Source organism: Zophobas morio, unplaced genomic scaffold, assembly GCF_036711695.1.
Source record: "Zophobas morio isolate AGI-343-1 ecotype UQ-CSIRO unplaced genomic scaffold, CSIRO_AGI_Zmor_V1 ptg000017l, whole genome shotgun sequence".
Lineage (NCBI taxonomy): Eukaryota > Metazoa > Arthropoda > Insecta > Coleoptera > Tenebrionidae > Zophobas > Zophobas morio.
In genome coordinates this window covers 6,075,633-6,094,596 of record NW_026972122.1, presented here as the reverse complement: position 1 = coordinate 6,094,596, position 18,964 = coordinate 6,075,633, and the positions used below count along the sequence as shown (strand labels likewise).

The following is an 18,964-nucleotide window of genomic DNA, read 5'->3' as shown; positions in this document are numbered from 1 at the left end:
AATCAGCATATCCTTGCCGAAATAATGTTGATCGCGAAAACTCACTAGAAATACGGGCATAGCCTTGTTCTTTATCAAGGCATTCATATTTTTGGAGTAATTTTTAATACGTTTCCTATGATGGCTGGAAGAGAAATGCACTAAGTTATAAAGCGTGTTTTCGTAACATGATGCGTTCGAATCATTAAGAGTGGCGGAGTATTAATGATTTCAGGAAAACAAATGCTACTAGAATCTCCGAAAACAATACATAATGCCATTTAAAAAAACGTTTGTAGTAGACAAACACAAAAAAATATAGCATTTATAGCATGTTATTTAGCCTCTTAACTGTTACTGGTAATATATATATATGTATGTGTTTAAATGTACAGAGCTTATCACAAATAGAAGTTGGCACAATCAATTTTTTTAGTTTTTCAAAGAAGCGGAATAACTTGTAGTTTGTAATCTACGAAAAATTATGTATAAACCGATATTTTTCAATGTCGTAGTCTGCTGGAAATTTTCTAAAATTCAACACTTTTGGTGTTTACTCTGTTATAACATTTTTCTGTAAGATATTTAAAATTAATTCATTTATTTTTAACTTGTCTATATGCAATTAATGTGGAACGAACTGCTTGCTAAGTTAGAGTTTCACGCGCAACAGGGTCGATTCGGTTCCTGAAAAATCTATTGATATTTAAAACAATTCCGGCGCAACTTGACTGGACTCGACTCGTTAACTGAATATTCCTTGTTCCCGAAGGTGGCCTCTATTTAAACCCATACTTGCTTTTGGATGTGCGGCGATCGAGGTCTTACTGGAATACCCATCCTGAGTTTGGCTTCCAGGCTTTTCTTTAGCGAACGTCCGGCCGCCGTCATCGACGATGAGTCATCATGGCCGTACTTACTATAACCCATAGGCGTCGTACCGGGGCGGCGTATGGGTTTCTTTCGTAACATTATAAAAAAGAAATTAATCCAAAACAATAAAGCCTTGTCCTTATTTACTCGATGGCAGCCTTTTTAAAGTGAAAATAGATGACTAACTATTTATGTAGCAAAGGTCAAAGTAGTAAAGTAAACCTTCTATACTATGGTAATATAAGCAGGGTTCCTGCAAGGTTATTTATTAGCTTATCGGCTATGAAGTGTTTTTTTTATTTATCAATTCTCAACGGTACACTCGAGTGTTTTATTACTAGGATTATAATGCACTTGTTGCAATCAGTATGTCCTTGCTGAAATAATGTTGATCGGGAAAACTCATTAGAAGTATAGGCGTAGTCTTGATCAAACAATTCATACATATTTCTAGAGCAATTGTTAATCCGACAAGTTAATAGAACGTGTTTTCGTAATATGATGCGTTCTAATCATAGAAAGTGGCGGAGTATGGGTGATTTATGAATTTAGGAAAAGAACACTACAATCTCAAAGAAATACAAGTTAGATGTCGTAGACAAACAAAAAAAAAATATAGGTCGTCAAAACACATTTACGGAAGTTATTTAGCTTTGTTACTGGTATGATCTAAGTATATTTGTTTAAATGTACAGAGGTTATCACAAATAGTTCTCAAAATATTTTTTTTATTTTTCGTAGAAGTGGTTCGTAGTCTACAAAAATTGTCTATGGACCGAAATTTTTCAGTTTCGCAGGAAATTCTCTATAATTCAACGCTTTTGGTATTTGCTCATTGGTAACATTTTTCTGTAAAATGTTTGGCAGTTACTTACCATATTTTAAAATTGTTTCAATTATTTAAATAGGTAACCTGATAATCTTTTATGGAAGTTTTTGAAAATTACTTTCTCACTTTTCTCGGTAATTGGAGAAGTTTTCACAAAACTGAGTTCAAATTCACAAATAAAAAATTCAGTGTTTCCTAGAATTAGTTTCTATTTTAACAGTTTTTTTAAAGATACTTTCTCTTCTTATTTTCTGATCTGAGCAGATTAATTTTATCTTTTTCTGATGTGTCATGACCCCTAAAGTATGAAAAAATAGGTCTCCCTTTTCTCTCTCTCTCTCTCTCCATCTTTCTCTCTCTCTCTCTCTCTCTCTCTCGTCTATGTCGATATTAATTACAAATATTGTACTAACCCAAACTTCCCGCCTTTAAATTGACCTTGAAAAAGTTTGAAAGGCCCGCGAAAAATTCAAAAATTCAAAGTTCGCCATTGGCTGTGATCGTCTAACAAATGGGAACCTACGTTGTGTTTTTTTTTTTTTGAAAAGTGTCGAGAAAATGTTCTTTCATACAAGTGAGCAAATACTGCATGTGAGTTGAGAGCGTAAGAAATAACAGGCAAAATTGTTTTGGAGGGGCTACCACGGCACTCCTCTCGGGAGGAAAGAAGCTGCGGGATTCACTTCCCAGCTCAAAAACCCCCTATCGTATAGTCACGGGCATATTACATTTCAAACACTTTAAGATATTATATAAAAAAAAACACTCGCGAATTGCCAGACGTACACATATGAAAAATGAACAAACGCAAAATCCTATACATCTGTTTGGAATCAATGCAAATATTTGAATATCACAAATTTAATAAAAACAAAGCAAAATTTGAATTAAGTGATTGGATGCAAATACACAAGTTATTATGGGCGGTGGCGGCAGATTTTAAAGTTGCGGCAGTTAACAGGAGTACACCAAAAGTACCCCTGGGGCGTGCTAGAACAAGTTGAATTTGGGGCTACCGGTCTGGAGGTGTTCTCCCCCCACGACGGTGATTCTATCTATCGCAAAGCCTACCCGCACGCACCCCCATTACGATCATGCTGTGCAAAACTAGGCCATTAGGGTCGCCAGACCCGTAGGTGGATCTCGGCTATGGACAGAAGCCGAGAGCGTTACAACATCGGCGGCCGCCCCTGAATCTATCCAAACCTGTGGACTTTTACAGGTGACCCGATAAATCTCCCAACTCGGCTAGGAACCGAACTTCGCTTCTGCCACGTTTTCTGTGTTATTTAACCTCAATTCCATTTTTAAATATTCAATCTCTTATAACTCTGATATTAACAACAACTGAACAAGTGTTAGAGTTTCAACGAGCAATAAACAACATTTAAATTCGCCATACAATCTTGTGAAATTTTAAACAACAAATAAATCATATGGGAGATTTATGTGAGAAATTGGACATCAAACAATTTATATGATAGAAACATTCATCAACAAAGTATTTACAAAACAAAGCCAGGATTTATGAAACAAAAGATCTGGTGTGAAATAAACTTGTACAAATAGAAATATTATGTGAGGTTAAAACTGTAGAACATGAAATTTACGTTCAATTAAAATTACACAACAAATAAAATTACTGAAGTTAAAACTGAAATTGAGAAATCTTGCATGAGGTGGAAAATTGCTGAGTTAACAAAATTTACATGAGATTAATAATTACCACACTTTATCAAAGATTCAAACAAAGAGTTTACATTATGTCAAATTGTATCATGATCTAAGTGATTGGTTACTTCAAAAAAACAATTTACTTTGAGAGTTTAAAATACCGTGAACTGGTTACCCCAACAAAACACAGAATAAACAAACACAAAAATATCCAATCATCGCTCCGAGGGAAAAAGCGTCTAGGTGATGTAAATTTTAAATCGTTGCGAGGAAAAAGCGTCTCGGTGATGTAAGTTTTAAATCGTTGCGAGGAAAAAGCGTCTCGGTAATGTAAATTTTAAATCGTTGCGAGCAGAGCTGTTCAGTACTTCAAGTAAAAGTACTTGAAGTAATACTTCAAGTACTTTAAGTACTTCAAGTACTTTACTTGAAGTACTTTTATACAGGTACTTGGTACTTGGTACTTGAAGTATTTATAAAATGTACTTGAGTTTAGTACTTGATTTTGCCAAGTACTTTACTCCAAGTACTTCACTCAGTATTTTAAATACTCTTGAATTACTTGAAGTATGAAAGTGGAAATTTCAAATACTTTAGTCTCTATTTTACGAAGTTTTCACATCTCAAAATAGGGTCAGTTAAATACTTGAAGTTATTAATTCAATTATTTGATTAGATGTATTTTCATAGTAAAATCGTGTTTGTTTCCTGTTAGGTTATATTTTGATCTGTGATTGTGGATATCTTATCCACAATATGACGTACATTTCATAGGTACTTGCATAATGCCGATAGATAGGTAGGTTAGAAAATTAATGTCATAAATATGTCATTTGAGAGTGGATGACGACTGCAGAAGGGTCGGAGATCTGTGTAAAATTTTCAGCGATGTAAACTTGTGAATATATGAATTTTGTCTTTTTTGTATTTTGGTCTGGAACTTAACTTTGCGGGTAGTTTTTCAGTACCTTCCCGGTACCCCAAAGGGAATCGGGTTTGTTGACGTACCTGCTAAAGTGCAAGGTCGGATTTGAAAATATTTGAGAAATGATTCAGTACTCGTTCAAACAGATATTTATTCTTTCATTAGTTTCTTAACCCCGCCGTGTATTTGTCAGTAAGAAGCCTGGTCAGGGCGGAGAACTCGGCAGGGGATTATCCCTTTTATTACAATAGCAATAGCTGATGGCAGGTACAGACTTTCATATTCGCCTCTTCCTCGTAGAATTTAAACACAATTTTATGTTAAATATTTTGCAGTTAAAGTTTCTTTATCATGTTAGACACTCGTTTTTTACCAAATTTTCTTTTTTTGTTTATACATGGTTCAGCCATATAAACTTAGTTTGTTATTACTACTTATATTTTCTCACATTACAGTTTCAAATAATCTGTTAAATTGTATGAATTATTTGAACACCAACAATTTAAAAAGACGTAATGCAGAAAAACAATGATTTTAAAAGTCACACTAATTAGCGTCATTTATCTTTCCTGTGCGGATTTTATTTATTACCGTATAACAACTTTACGTATTACATTGCATCGCTTATTACATAAACCCAATATTGTTCAAAATGAAATATGTTTTGTGAAACTCGGCTCGTAGTACCAATGTTTTTTGTAATCCAGTTGATACGACCATGATTGTATGGTTTTGATGAGTACCGAATTGTACTTTGATATTGCTCGAAGGACCTTTGTTTTGTTGTGTGCGAAATAATAGACAGCGTTCGGTTTCGATGTTTAAATACAGGACGGTTACAGAAGGACTGAATTTACATTTGTATTTACAATATCAGGTAAAGATGCCCAAAAGGGTCAGTGGCCGCTTCCGTAAATGGAACAAAATACATATTCACATTATAAAAAAAATACAAAGTTAATGAAATTCGCGATTAGTTAGTATAATTGCCTAGATAAATACACCCCTACGAAATTATTTAACAATAATAAATTTAGTACATATTTACCTGAATTTTCGCAAAAGCCGTTGTTAGGCATTCCCTGAAGTCATTGTAGTTATCAGTTACTAATGCCATCTTCTTTGGGTTTTCAGGTAAAAATAAAAAATAAGCCAATCGAAAATGTAAAGGAAAATTCTGAAAGTATTGTGGCATTAGAGGAACAAAATTTTGTATAAATGGACGGAACAGCATTACGAACCTATTATTTGTGATTTGTCAGTGTAAAGTTACATACTTAGTTAGACAAACTTTGTAGTGATTAGCGTTTACTATTTAGTCACTGTAGTATTTAGGTTGATTTAATAATTTTTAGAATAGGAAATACGTAAGTGGTAGACAGATATATTCAGGAATATGGGACATTCATTCCAAGAAAATTCTCAGCATTTTTGGTAACCGCAAAAGTAAAAAACGACTAATTACTTTGATCACCTTGATATTTTTCAAGAGTTATAGTTTTCGCTGAAAATGGACTCTCGTTTTAGGCATTTTATTTTTTATTTAAAAAATTCATACGTTTTTTTTGAAAATGCAACATAGTGACTTAAACATTTTTATGTCACGAGCATGTATATGTATCGCACTGCTCTTAAATTTTTTTTCTGAAAAATGTCAGTTTCACAAATCCGGCCCTGTGCACTTTCACAATGGGTAATGATTAAGGGTGCTGTAAACTACCCACAAACTTAAACACGGAACCGGTTCATAAAATTCATATATTTTTAACACAACTTTATTAAAAAATCAGAACGTTTTGGTGGTGAACCAAAATTCAAAATATTAAAAAAAGGCAACAGAAGCCTGAGAAAATACCATACAGCGCCGATGTTTTTGTTATAAATTAATAGTAAGCATACATAGACAACGCCGTCATGTATTTTATTTTAAATTTTAAATTAGAAATAAACGTTAATTTTGTCGAAGGCATTGTGTCAACAGAAAGATGTAAAAGTATTTCAAAAGAATATTGTTTATAAATAACATAGTATTATTAATAAGTGAGCTACCATTCTGCATTTAAGTTGATGCTTATGCAATTTTTTATGTGGCGAAATATGTATTATTGTATAGGTACTTAAATTCTGAGTATTAAAAAATTCAGTTCTAAAATATATTAAGCTTTTTTAAAAAAACAGGAAAAGTTATCTAGTTCTACAGTATTTCAAATAATTAGAAAGTACTTGAAGCATTTTCAGTACTTCAAGTATTTGTAAGTACTTGAAGTATACCTCCAGTACTTCAAGTACTCGTAAGTACTTGAAGTAATGTACTTGGCTTGTACTTCAAGTACATCTGAAAAGTACTTGATACTTGAAATACTCTTGCTGAAAGTAAGTACTTGGTACTTTACTTGAACACTATTTCAAGTAGTACTTTGTACTTGGTACTTCAAGTACTTTTTTTGAGTACTTTGAACAGCTCTGGTTGCGAGGAAAAAGCGTCTCGGTGATGTTATTAATTTCTAGCGTCGCGAGGACGAACCTCGATGAAGTAATCAATCTGTAGCGTTGTGAGGGCAGGCCTCGATGCATTAATCAAGATAACGACGATAATAACGATGATAACCGCCTAAGGGAAGAAATTATTATAACCCCGTCCCGCCAGTTTGCAGTATAATGAACTTGTTTAATTGCCGTAAATGAACTATTAGCAATCTTGTGTGAAGAATTTAGAAGTGTTATAGTGTAACACTTACGTATATGCATCCAGAAACCTATTCGTAATTAAACAACAAGGTGTTTTCCTGACTAAGTGAATTTCATGAAACCTTCTAGCACGTGGTTTATTTAAATAATTGTGATTTTTAAATTGTGTTTGCACTAGCTGACAATTAAGAAAAACTAACTTGATTGGTGAATTTTACAAACAATGAAACAAATTTTCAGCACGTGTATCGCGTTGAACGGAAGTCCGCAATTTTTCGATTAAAAGGCCGCAAGGGTTAACCGCGCGGGTTGGAGACAACTGTGTTATTATGAAAGTTACGATTGATTGTCGTTAAATAAAGGCTTCCTCCCATTTTATTAACTACCAAACCAGTTAATTTAAACTGGCTCTTACCACGTGGTTACACTCATCAAGCACATTCAGACTGACGCTCTGCTACGCATGCTTCCTGTCTCTACCAACCGACTAACTCAATAATCATGCAAAACTAACGCCTAAGCACTATTAATTGTCCGACTGCCAAGCAAGCGTTTCCGTGCACCAGGTTGCCAATGTTTAACGATTTTTTCTGGTGATTTTTTTTTCGAATTAAAATTGTTCAAATGTGATTTCGCGCCGCTGTTAATTAATTTCAGCGCGAAAATTTTGATTTAAATTCGGTCACTACAATATAATCTCTGAAACTAAAATGTTAAGGACATTGTATGGATAGTAAAATGATAACCAAAATTTGTGTGAATATGCCCATCAACAATTTGATGGCGGTACCTGAAAATGTTTCGTGGTAAATACTATCTCAATTTTATACTTCTTTATTTATTGTTGTTTATGAATCAGTGTTCAGTTTTTACTCTAGGCAACCAGATATTCCCAAAAAGTAAAAATTGTGTTACAATATTTTATACTAAATAATCACATAAATAAATAAAATACAAACTATAGAATATAAGTAAATGTAGCTAAATCGAAAAAATTACTGTTTTATAGTAGTATAAAATGAATCTACGTTTATATCGCAGAACATCTTGTGAATTAAATTCATTCCGACATTAGAACTACTGGAGGTCTACGTAATACATTAGTTTAACAGAAAAATAAAAAGTTTAATTTTGACATATTTAATAAGGGAGTCAATAAAATTAAGTTTATTTGACAAGGACAATCGTCATTATTCTTAGCTACGCTAAGCGGAAATTTTAATAGCAAAAGTTTACGTCGAGTTTCTAAGCTATTGAAGTTAAATCCATTCAGGCGAAAACGTAAAAAATTTTGGAAATTTACATTGCACTGATTCAATGCCTAAATTTAGTCTTTAAGTTTTATCCAGATTGTGAAAACTAACTCAATTCGATCCGGACCCTTTCGTTCGTCAGTCCCTACATGTTTGATTTGTACGTATGTATCAATAATTTAATTGTACAACTTCTGTAATATAGTATTAATTTCCAAAAATAATTTTACATTATTTGCAAACAGTAGTTTTTCACAAATAATATTTTCTATAATGTCGTTAATAAACAGAGGAAATAACAGGGACCAAGATTAGACCCTTGTGGCACTCCAGAAATGAGTGTAAAAGCGTTTTTCTTATATCTAACTGATTTTTCACGGTGATTGAGTAAGGAGTGAAACAAACAAGACAGTCAGAAAAACACATTTTCGGAGATGATGTACTCGCAGTAACACAAGTGTTCAGTTTCAGCCTTACAAAAATCAATATAAATGATATCTACTTAACCTCCTAAATTAAACTAAATTAATTATGTTTTATTTTTATTTTCTCAACGAAACCTTGCTGATGCTGGGATATTTTTACTAGTAAGAATTGGTTTAGAAAAAAATCTGTAAATTATAGGTTTTATGGTAGTAAATATCCACAGACGTTTTTTCTAATACTTTATTCTCAATTAATGCTTTTAAACACATTTTACATTTCCAAAATTGTTAGTTGTTAGCTATAGTATTTCTGATCCAGTCTCTGTAAACTGCTGTCCTAGTGAATCCTGAAGGATCAGTGCTTTCACAACCATCTGCACTCAAAAAGCTCGAAATGCCAACATGGTAAGCATACCCGCGACTACCGTACTGAATTAAAGGACTGCCAATGTCACCCTGAGGAAAACAAAGTCACTTAACTAAAATTTACAAAATGAGTACCAACTTGCGTACCAAACAAGTACCTTCATTAAAGTTTCCTTCAGCACAAAGCATATTATCAGTTATTTGTGAACCATAAGTTACACTCTTCGTTACTTAGAGTAACAATCTGGACATAATTTAGATGATCGACCAAATCGGCATCTTCTAAAACCACAATAACTGTTTGGTGAAGATTGTTGAAAAAGAGTAAGTTGTACGTACCGTCACTGATTTGTCCCCAACCAATACTTACCACCTGACTGCCAACAGGAAGTGTTTGCTCAGATAAGTAGTTAATAGGTTGTATATAAGCTAAAATATGAACTTTTGAACTACTTGTATTTGACTTGGAATGTTATTACTTGAGTAAGTGATTGGTTCTCGGAATTTTATTAAACCGATGTCATTTTCTAAAGTTTCTCCGTTGTACTGTGGATGTAAAAAGTAGGTATCTGTTGCTACTCTAACCAGACTAGCATCATTTGCTGTTAAGCTATTGGTGCCTAGACGAATAGTAAATAGAAGACCTCTAAAATATTTTACGATAAATAAAAATTAATGTAGTGTTTATTATTTACCCATCTACACACTGTCCAGCTGTTAAAACCCACTGATTGTTCAAGAGTGCACCACTGTAAAAATATGTTCCATCGGCGGTCCGGATATAGATCGATGCCGAATAAGGAAACTGACCAGCTCTAGCAAGATCTCCTCCAATAATCCTGGAACCTGAAGCCACAAAATGTTTAGCACATATTTTCTATATTTATTTTACCTGGTTTCTGTTTGATCTGGCTTGAAATTACTGCAGAGGAGAGTAAAACTACAAGAACAATTTTGAAGTGACTCATTTTGATTATTGGAATAAAAATATTATCAAACAAAATGTTCTATTTATATTTTTATTTATATTTGTAAAGTAAAAAAGGTCCTTAAAAAAATATTTATCTTTTTATCTTTGTATTATCAGAACCTAAATATTTGACGTATAAATTGCTTGATTGTCTTCACGTCCTTTTATCAAACTTGTCCAGTCATCTTGATATCAAGCATCATAATTTATTGTCAATCGATCACCCAGGTCAGGAAAATTTTTAACAACAAATTCTACGTAAAAATAATACTTGGTGTCGCAACAAGTACATACTTGCTTTTAAATCTTTTTTTATTCGATTTGATTTTCACAGTAATTTGGCGCTGACTGTGAAAATCAATAGCATTTGCCCGTATTTGGCCCCCATTTTCTCTTATGCGGCGTTTCTGGTATTCCATGTCTGCAAAACATCGCAAGATGGTGGTTATATCGGGTGTTCTAAAAATTACGGAAAAACTCCATGGTACGTTGTTAAGAAGGCTCTGAAGAACTCAAAAAAAAAAGGTTAAGAAATGCCTGCACCAAACTTTTGAAAATATTAAACCTCAAATTTGAACAATTAACTTCGTAATTCTGATCTGTTTTAATGAACTGCATGTTTAATCGACACTTTAAAATTAGTTACTAATTTAATAATAATTTGTTAGAATACGATCCATCATTCTTTATTCACATCATAATTATGAAGTTGATTCTTCGACTTTGAAGTTTAACATTTACAAACATTTTGGTTCAGAGACTTTTTCAAACAATTTTTTCGAGTTCCATGACGAACATGCCGTGCTATCCAGGCGGTTACGGTCGAAAACTCGTGGTTGGAAGTCACGGCTATGGATAAGCTGACAGCGCCACGTCGTGCAGACCCTTCCTCTGACTTCTATACAAAGCCTACATCCCTTGTCCAGATGGCGCGATAGCTCGACTAGGAACCGCGCCCTCCGCTTCTGCTACGTGTTACTGTGTCATTTACCTCAATTTCATTGTAACTGTTCACTTTCAATGACTTTAATATTTAACTACAACCGAACAAGTGTTAAAGTTCCAACAAAAAAGCAATAAACAACATATAAATTCGCCTTACAATCTTGTGAAATTTTAATTTAAACAACAAATAATTCTTATTTGGGATTAAAATTGAACATCAGATAATTTATATGATGGAAACATTCATCAACAAAATATTTACATTAAAAAAACTAGCAAAGATTTATAAAAACAAAAGATCTGGTGTGAAATAAACTTGTGAAGATAAATATTACGTGAGGTTAGAAATTGCAGAGCATGAAAGTTTACGTTTAATTTAATTTATACAACAAAGAAAATTGCTGAAGTTAAAAATTGTGAGATATAGAAAAACTGTACAAGATGAAGAATTACAAAGCTAATAAAATTGCATGAGATCAATATTTGCCATATTTACCAACGATTCAAACAAAGAGTTTAGGTACATTATGTTAAATGATGCCTTGATCCAAGTGATTGGTTATTGAAAATATTTAACTTTGAGAGTTTATCGTGGACTATTTACCCCAACAAAACACATAATAAATAAAGACAAAGTGCATCGCGCGTTGCGAGGAAAACTCCTGATGCAATTTTTAATGTTGCGAGGAAATGGCTCGGAGGAAATGCCTCGGTGATGTAATGATGATAACGATGATAACTGCCGAAGGGAAGAAATTATTTTAATTTCCCGCCAGTCCACGATGTTATGAATTCTGCTTCTTACTTTTACGGTCTTTTCCCAGAGTGGGGCAGCGTTAGATTGATTTAATTGTCGTTAATGAACTATTAGCGATCTTGTGTCAGAGATTAAGAAGTGTTATAATACAACACTTAAGCTTATCTGCCCATTCACAATGGACATAAGACATAAGAACGAGCGCATAACATAATTTACGTTTTTGGTTTGTGTCTGGCTTATGCTTATCTACGTTCACAGTGGACAGATTGAACTCTGTAAGAATTGTTAAACTGCGCAAACGCAGAACGGAATAACTCCTGGCTAAACATAGAAACGGCTAACCTCAAACTGAGTCAATCAAAATATCTAACCTACAATTTCATACGATATTCGAACTTGACAACTCGCAGTACAGAACAGACTCGCAGTGTGAAGCTTTGATTATAATTTATATAATATAATCAAAGGTGTGAAGTGCCAAGTGCCAAATGTCAAAGGGAATTCAATAGCAGCATTCAAAAGTCCCTAGATTTTAACATAATTTTGACATAATTCGTGCACAAAGTTGAACTTGTTTCAACTTTGTGTACGCACACAAGGATTACATAAAACGTTCATAAGCATAAGAATTACGTTCGTCCACTGTGAACAGGGGTACACGTTTTCCATCGTTTCAACTTTATGTATTTATGTGAGCTTTATGTACTTGTTATGCCTTATGTCCATTGTGAATGGGCAGTATGCATCCAGAAACCTCATTCACAACTTTCTAAACAAAGGGTGTTACCCTGACTAAGTGAATTTCATGAAATCTCCTAATAAGTATTTATCTAAGCAAGTTCCTGATTGTTAAATTGTGTTAGAACTAGTTAACGATTCAACTCCTAACATGAACTGTGAATTTACAAACAATGAATTAGAGTTAGAGGTGACGTGATAACTGTATACAATGCTCTGACAGACGATAATGCTCCGATAAAGCATATATTTCCTCTCAATACAGACGGACGGACACGAGGGCATTCATACAAACTTCTTAAAGACCGGTTTCGTACCAGTGTTAGACAGTTCTTCATTGTTAACCGTGTGTTTAATGCCTGGAATTCTCTACCTGCAGAAGTTGTACAACGTACAAGTACAGCCACCTTTAAAATGAAGTACGATAATCATATTGACGAAAACCTTAATCGTAGTTAAACATATTGACTTCATACGCTTTATTTATTGAGTACTCCCATTAGTGAGCGCGGGCATAACAGGTAGTAACCTCTGCCCGATCGCATTTTACAATAATAATAATAAATTTACACGTGTCGGCGTCGGTCAAAAATTGCGATTAGAAAACGACAAGAATTAGCTGTCGTGGATGCAATGAAGAACGGGAAACAATGAGCACATGCTTCGTGAGTGTTCAGCGTTAGCCTTCTACAGGAAATCCATACTAGTGGACATCTGACCTAATATAGCAAAAATTTGGGTGTTCCCACCCTTTGCATTATGCAAGTACTTTCAAGAAGTTGGGTTGCTCGACGAGTAGAGGAAGGGACGGACACCTTTATATGGTGGTGGTGGGGTACAATGGGCCCAAAGGCGAGACCTAAGTGCCGTTTGGCTACGGTTAGCCTCCATATATGTAATTAAAATCCAGAATCCAATCCAACTCTTAGGCAACCAGTAATACACAATTGTCAAATAAGAAAAATCTGGTGTAAGCAATGACAAACCGTTTACTTTTCTGAAGGTCTTTTTGATTAATGTATTACGGTATTACGGGTTAATCGTTTTTGTTTGATTTGAGGGGAAATGAGTAAGCTCCAAATATACTTAAGACCACCAAATTAATTCCTAATAGTGTGTCAGAAGTCTGTTTTTTCTGTAGTTAACTAGTTACACAAGTAAAATAAAACGTAAGTAGTGTTTAGGATTCTTGAAATCACATGTTCTGTACCTACTAAGTACGTACATAAATATTAAACAGAGGTTTATTAATTAGATAAGTAAGTCAGTACACCTGTTTTGATAAATGATAAATTAAAAAAAAGGGAGTAGTAAGTGGTTATTAAGTTTTTAACGATATGCTCACTAGATATTATAACATGCGATATAGACATGTAGTCTAATAAAGATTACCCAGTGATAACTTATTTTCTGCATCCGGTTTCTGGTTTCTAGTGTTGTTTTGTTTGCTTTTAGTGGTTTCAACAAGTACACACTTGTGAAGTGTCACTAAAAAATGTATTTCAAAATACCACTTAGTCATCGGCAGCTTTTGATAACATTCTGACACATAAGTCTGCCTGTTTATCTTAAAGTAACTACTTCAGAAATTAATTTTTGACATGGATTAGGTGTATTCATAACTTCTGATTTTAAGCCATCGGATGTTTTTTAAGATAAAGTCGAACTGTTGTCGAAATTACAAAATTATTTTGCAAGTCAACATGATGCGAATTTTTAAAAGAACAAAAAAATGCTAAACGATTTAGCGTTACCATCGTAATAAATTTAAGATAAGCGAGATTACATTTTTATTCTTATTTGTACTGACATATAAATAAAAATCGACAACTTTTAGAACAGTAGGTATATACACAAAATGGTAAAATTTGGAGCTTTTCTGATCTGTGCCGTGCTTCTTGGCGCGGCACCAACGCAGAGCACAGCAGTCTTTAGAGGTGCGAAAACAAATATCCCAAGCAATATTTGACTCTCTATTTAATTTTTAGGTGGGCGAATAATCGGAGGTGAAATTGCTAGAGCAGGTCAATTTCCGTTCGCTGCAGCTATTTATAAAAATACCGCGGATGGTACTTACTTTTGCACCGGTACTATCATCATGGATGATTTTATTCTGACATCTGGACAATGCGTTGATGGGTAAAGTATGTAATCAAATTCCCCATACATATTTACTCTTCTTTGAAGGGCTATTTTGTTTTCAATTCTCATTGGAACCAACAATTTGAATGCAAATGAGGGTACTAGACTGTCAACCGACACGTATTTTCAGCATCCTGGCTACAATCCGGAAACTTTGGAAAACGACCTTGGGATTATTAAAACACGTTTGCCTATAACATTTACTGGTAAATCACTACAATAAATCTTCGGTTTTTCGGTAAATACCAATTTCAGATTATATTCAGCCAGTTAACTTTTTGGCTGATTTTCGTCTTCCTGATGGGTCGTCTGTGTTTACTCTTGGATGGGGTCAAACCAGCGATGGTTTGTAATTACTATAAAAAGCTACTTTATTTATTTTTTGTTTTTCTTTCTTTCTAGAGGAAAGTGGGTTAGTCAATGCGCTTAATTATGTCGTTGTAGTTTCTCTAACTCTTGAAGACTGTATGCTAACTTATGGTTCGCAAGTTACTGACAATATGGTATGCGTTGAAGGAAATTACAATCAAGGAACTTGCAGGGTACTATACGATAATCCACGTAGTGTTAAAATTCTAATGTACTATGTTTAGGGTGACCTTGGTAGTCCACTGATCCAGTATGGTAGTCGTGGAGTTACTTATCTTGTTGGTGTTTCTAGCTTCATTAGTTCAAATGGATGTGAAAGCACAGATCCTTCAGGTTTTACAAGAATCAGTCCTTACAGAGACTGGATACGTAATATTACTAGCAATAACTAAATTTATGTAAAAATATCAATAAATCATCAAAACAGTTGGTTAAATTTAGTTACTTTTCGAACAACTCAGTATCTGTTGCGTTATTGTTAATTTTGTCTTGTTGAGTTCAATAACTAAAATACTTAATTTGTGAATTTGAAAAATAGTTTACTTTCTTGGAGAGTAAGTGTGGTTAGAAAAACATAATGAAGCTTTTCTCCTAGTTACGCTGCTTCTGTCGTAACTGATTGAGTTGATTGAGGCAAATTTCTGGGTTGGCGATTCTGAATTATTGCCAGCAATGTTAGCACGTCAGTTCACAGTTGTCAATTTTGACATGAGCGCGCCTAAAAAACCAATGAGGAGATAGCAACTCCTGAATTGGTGTCCAAAATTTCAATTTTACATCAGGGATGAAATCATAAACTGTTTAGTATGTTGCCAACTTGACAAAAAAATATCTAATGGCTAAGTTTCAGTTATGGCAACCACTTGACTTAACTACCATTTTGGGTTGAGTCATACCCAAACGGTTAACTAAAATTTTTAACTTGTATCACAACACAAGTAGGTATGGAACTACTTCTCATGCATCCTCAATAAATGTGACTAATTTTCAAGTTTGGCGTTTTTTACCTGATATTTGTCACGACAAAATTCAAGCTGGTGTCACATACACGAAACTGATACACAAAAACAAGTTAATGTATTTTATTATCTTATTTCACTTTAAGTGCAGTGGTTTTCTGTAAAAGTGCTATGATTTATTGTTTATCGCTGACTACTAAACATTAAGGACGTATTATTTTGATAACACGGTAGATTACATTTCTCAGACGTAAACAAAATGTTGTTATTATTACTTAGTATCGTTTCTCTTTCGTCTTCTTTAAAGAAGGTTTCTTTATATTCGATTGAAGGTTTTTATTTATGAGGAGTGAATATTATTAATATTATTATTATTATTATTTGAAATTGAACAACAGGTACATGACCCAATTACAGTTCAATTATTAATGAAACTGATATTACCGCCAGCTAATGTAGCACAGCTATCATACTGTGGTGCACTAAAGGTATATTAGTCAGCTAGCAGGTGAATATTAAAACAGTTCAAAGGTATCACAAAACTGGTGGTAGTTGTTGCACATTTCGCTAATGGGAGAGTATTTCAGTACATTAAGACGAGGAAAATTAATCTGACCGAGTACAGGAGGGCATTCAATATTTGAATTAATAAGTTTTTTCAAAAAATTTAGCGAGGCTTTGATGCGCCTAGACTGCAAATCCTGAAACCCAAACCTCTCAAGCAGTAAGTTTTGGGGATAACCCCTAGGAGGATAAACTCCATCCAGTCTGAAAACCAGAAATTTCAAAGAACGCCTCTGAACTTTTTCAAAGATATCAATGTGAACATTCGCCGACGGAGCCCATACAACACTACCACACTCTAGCTTTGGTCTTACAAAAGCAAAAAATAGAGATATAAATGTACTTATGTCTTTAAAATCTTTGCAGTATCTAATGATGAATCTTAAGTTCTTGAGAGATTCATTAACAACGGCATCATAGTGTAACGAAAATGTAAGTTTGGGATCAAACATAATGCCCAAATCTTAGAAGTAATGAACGCGTTTTAAGACTGCACTGCTGATTGTATAATTATTGGTTATAACAAAGTTTTTGTTTGAAAAGGTCATTACATGGCATTTATCCAAATTTATGGGAAGGTTATTACAAGCACTCCAGTTATATAACTCATTAATATCTTTTTGAAGTAAATAGCAGTCGTAGTTGGAAGATAAGCGCCTAAACATTTTTAGATCATCAGCAAGCAATAATACTTCAGAACCGATTCTTTTTACTACATCATTAATGAAGATGGCAAAAAACAATGGTCCTAAAACAGAACCTTGTGGAACGCCAGATAAGACAGGAACTTTGTCAGAAACATGACCAAGGTACTTAACACATTGCATTCTACCCGTTAAATACGATTTAATCAGCTTCACTAAGCTATCCGAAAATCCAAAGTTCCGTAGCATAATTAATAAGATAGAATGATCAATCCTGTCAAACGCCTTTGAAAAGTCAGTATACACCACATCAACCTGCTGTTTAAATTCAAACGACTCAGATACATATTGGGTGAAACAAACTAAGTTGGTAATTGACGACCTTCCTTTGATAAACACATGTTGTGAATTACTTAAGCAGTTACGTACATGAAAGAATAAGAACTTATGAAGAAAAATTTCAGAAACTTAGAAAAATTAGATATGAGTGAGATGGGACGATAGTTAACAATATCATCGCGTTTACCCTTTTTAAAAACAGGAGTAGTAATAGAATATTTTCACATATCAGGAAATGATAAAGTTTTAATTATTAAGTTAAAGATAATAGATAACGGATAAGCAAAAACGGCCGCACAATCATTAAGTAAAAAACCAGGAATATTATCATAACCAGAAGTTAAGTTAGGCTTATTTTTTTTCAACGCCGCATAAGTATCTGACTCATTTACAAAGGCTAGATTAATGGTCGTATTTACGGACCCATCAACAAACTTATTCGAATTGACATTGGCAGCACTAGTAAACCCTGAACTAAAGTGGTCAACAAAAGCATTAAGGATATCTTTTGGATTATCAATTAATCGATTTAAGTAATTCATCTGCAAAGGTATTCCAGATTGTTTCTTCAAGTTGCTAATGTGACTCCAAAATTTATTAGGATTTTCTTTAATAGCAGTTTCAATTTCTCAAGATATCTGCGATGTGCCAACTTGATGTCATCCTTTAATGAAGAGCGAATAGTCTTGAAATTGCGAATGTTATATTCAGATCTGTTGGTTCTAGACAAACGCCATAATTTAGATTTCAATTTAAGTTTCTTTCTAATGTCATAGGAGAACCAAGGTGGATACTAGCTTAAACGAGAGAAACGAGACTTGGGAACATGTACATCCAAAATGTTGTTTAATTTACTATAAAAACAGAAACATGCTAACATCTTGGACTTAGTCTTCTCAAATGTTCATTGTCAAGTTGAGGCGTCTGACCTACTTCTGGTAGATGAAGATTCTCACCATCCTCCCCTATGTATAACTGTAAGGACTTCAAGCTCACACCAACGTCAATTTCCTATGAACGATGAACTTGAATGTTATAACTTTAAAAGAGCAAATTTTCCATTACTATACGAAACGCTCTTGTCAACAAATTGGAATTTTCTAGAAGGTAATTTAGACGTGGATCAAGCTTGTACACTCTTTTACGAAAAACTAAATCAGATTTTTGACATTGCAGTGCCGAAATATAAACCGAAAAACTATTCCCGCAATAAATATCCGCCCTGGTTTGATAATGAAACTATAAATAGCATACGCAACAAAATAAAAGTTCTCAAATTGTATAAAAAGCATAGAACGGATTACAACTTTAAGTTGTTCAAGTTTCATCGTCTACGGTGTAAAAAACTTATTAGTCTGTCTTACAAAAGATATATTCAGAAATTAGAGAATAATATTTCAAGTGAACCGAAATCCTTCTGGAGATTTATTCAAAATAAAAAAAAGTGTACTCGAATACCAGGTGTGATGAATTTCAATGACTGCGAATTGTCTTCTCCTAAGGCCATTGTGGATGCTTTCGC

The 18,964-nt window shown here is 33.8% G+C and overlaps 1 protein-coding gene and 1 pseudogene across 1 annotated transcript; one reads left to right on the top strand and one right to left on the bottom strand.

Moving 5' to 3' along the window:
- Positions 1–8,873: 8,873 nt before the first annotated feature.
- LOC135130003 (brachyurin-like) lies at positions 8,874–13,453 on the bottom strand (annotated as a pseudogene).
- An 826-nt stretch (positions 13,454–14,279) lies between these two features.
- LOC135130002 (brachyurin-like) lies at positions 14,280–15,363 on the top strand. Its single transcript, XM_064057291.1, has 6 exons — positions 14,280–14,362; positions 14,414–14,564; positions 14,613–14,773; positions 14,823–14,912; positions 14,970–15,109; positions 15,161–15,363. The coding sequence occupies exons 1-6, from the start codon at positions 14,284–14,286 to the stop codon at positions 15,326–15,328; spliced, it is 789 nt and encodes a 262-aa protein (XP_063913361.1). The 5' UTR covers positions 14,280–14,283; the 3' UTR covers positions 15,329–15,363.
- Positions 15,364–18,964: the final 3,601 nt, after the last annotated feature.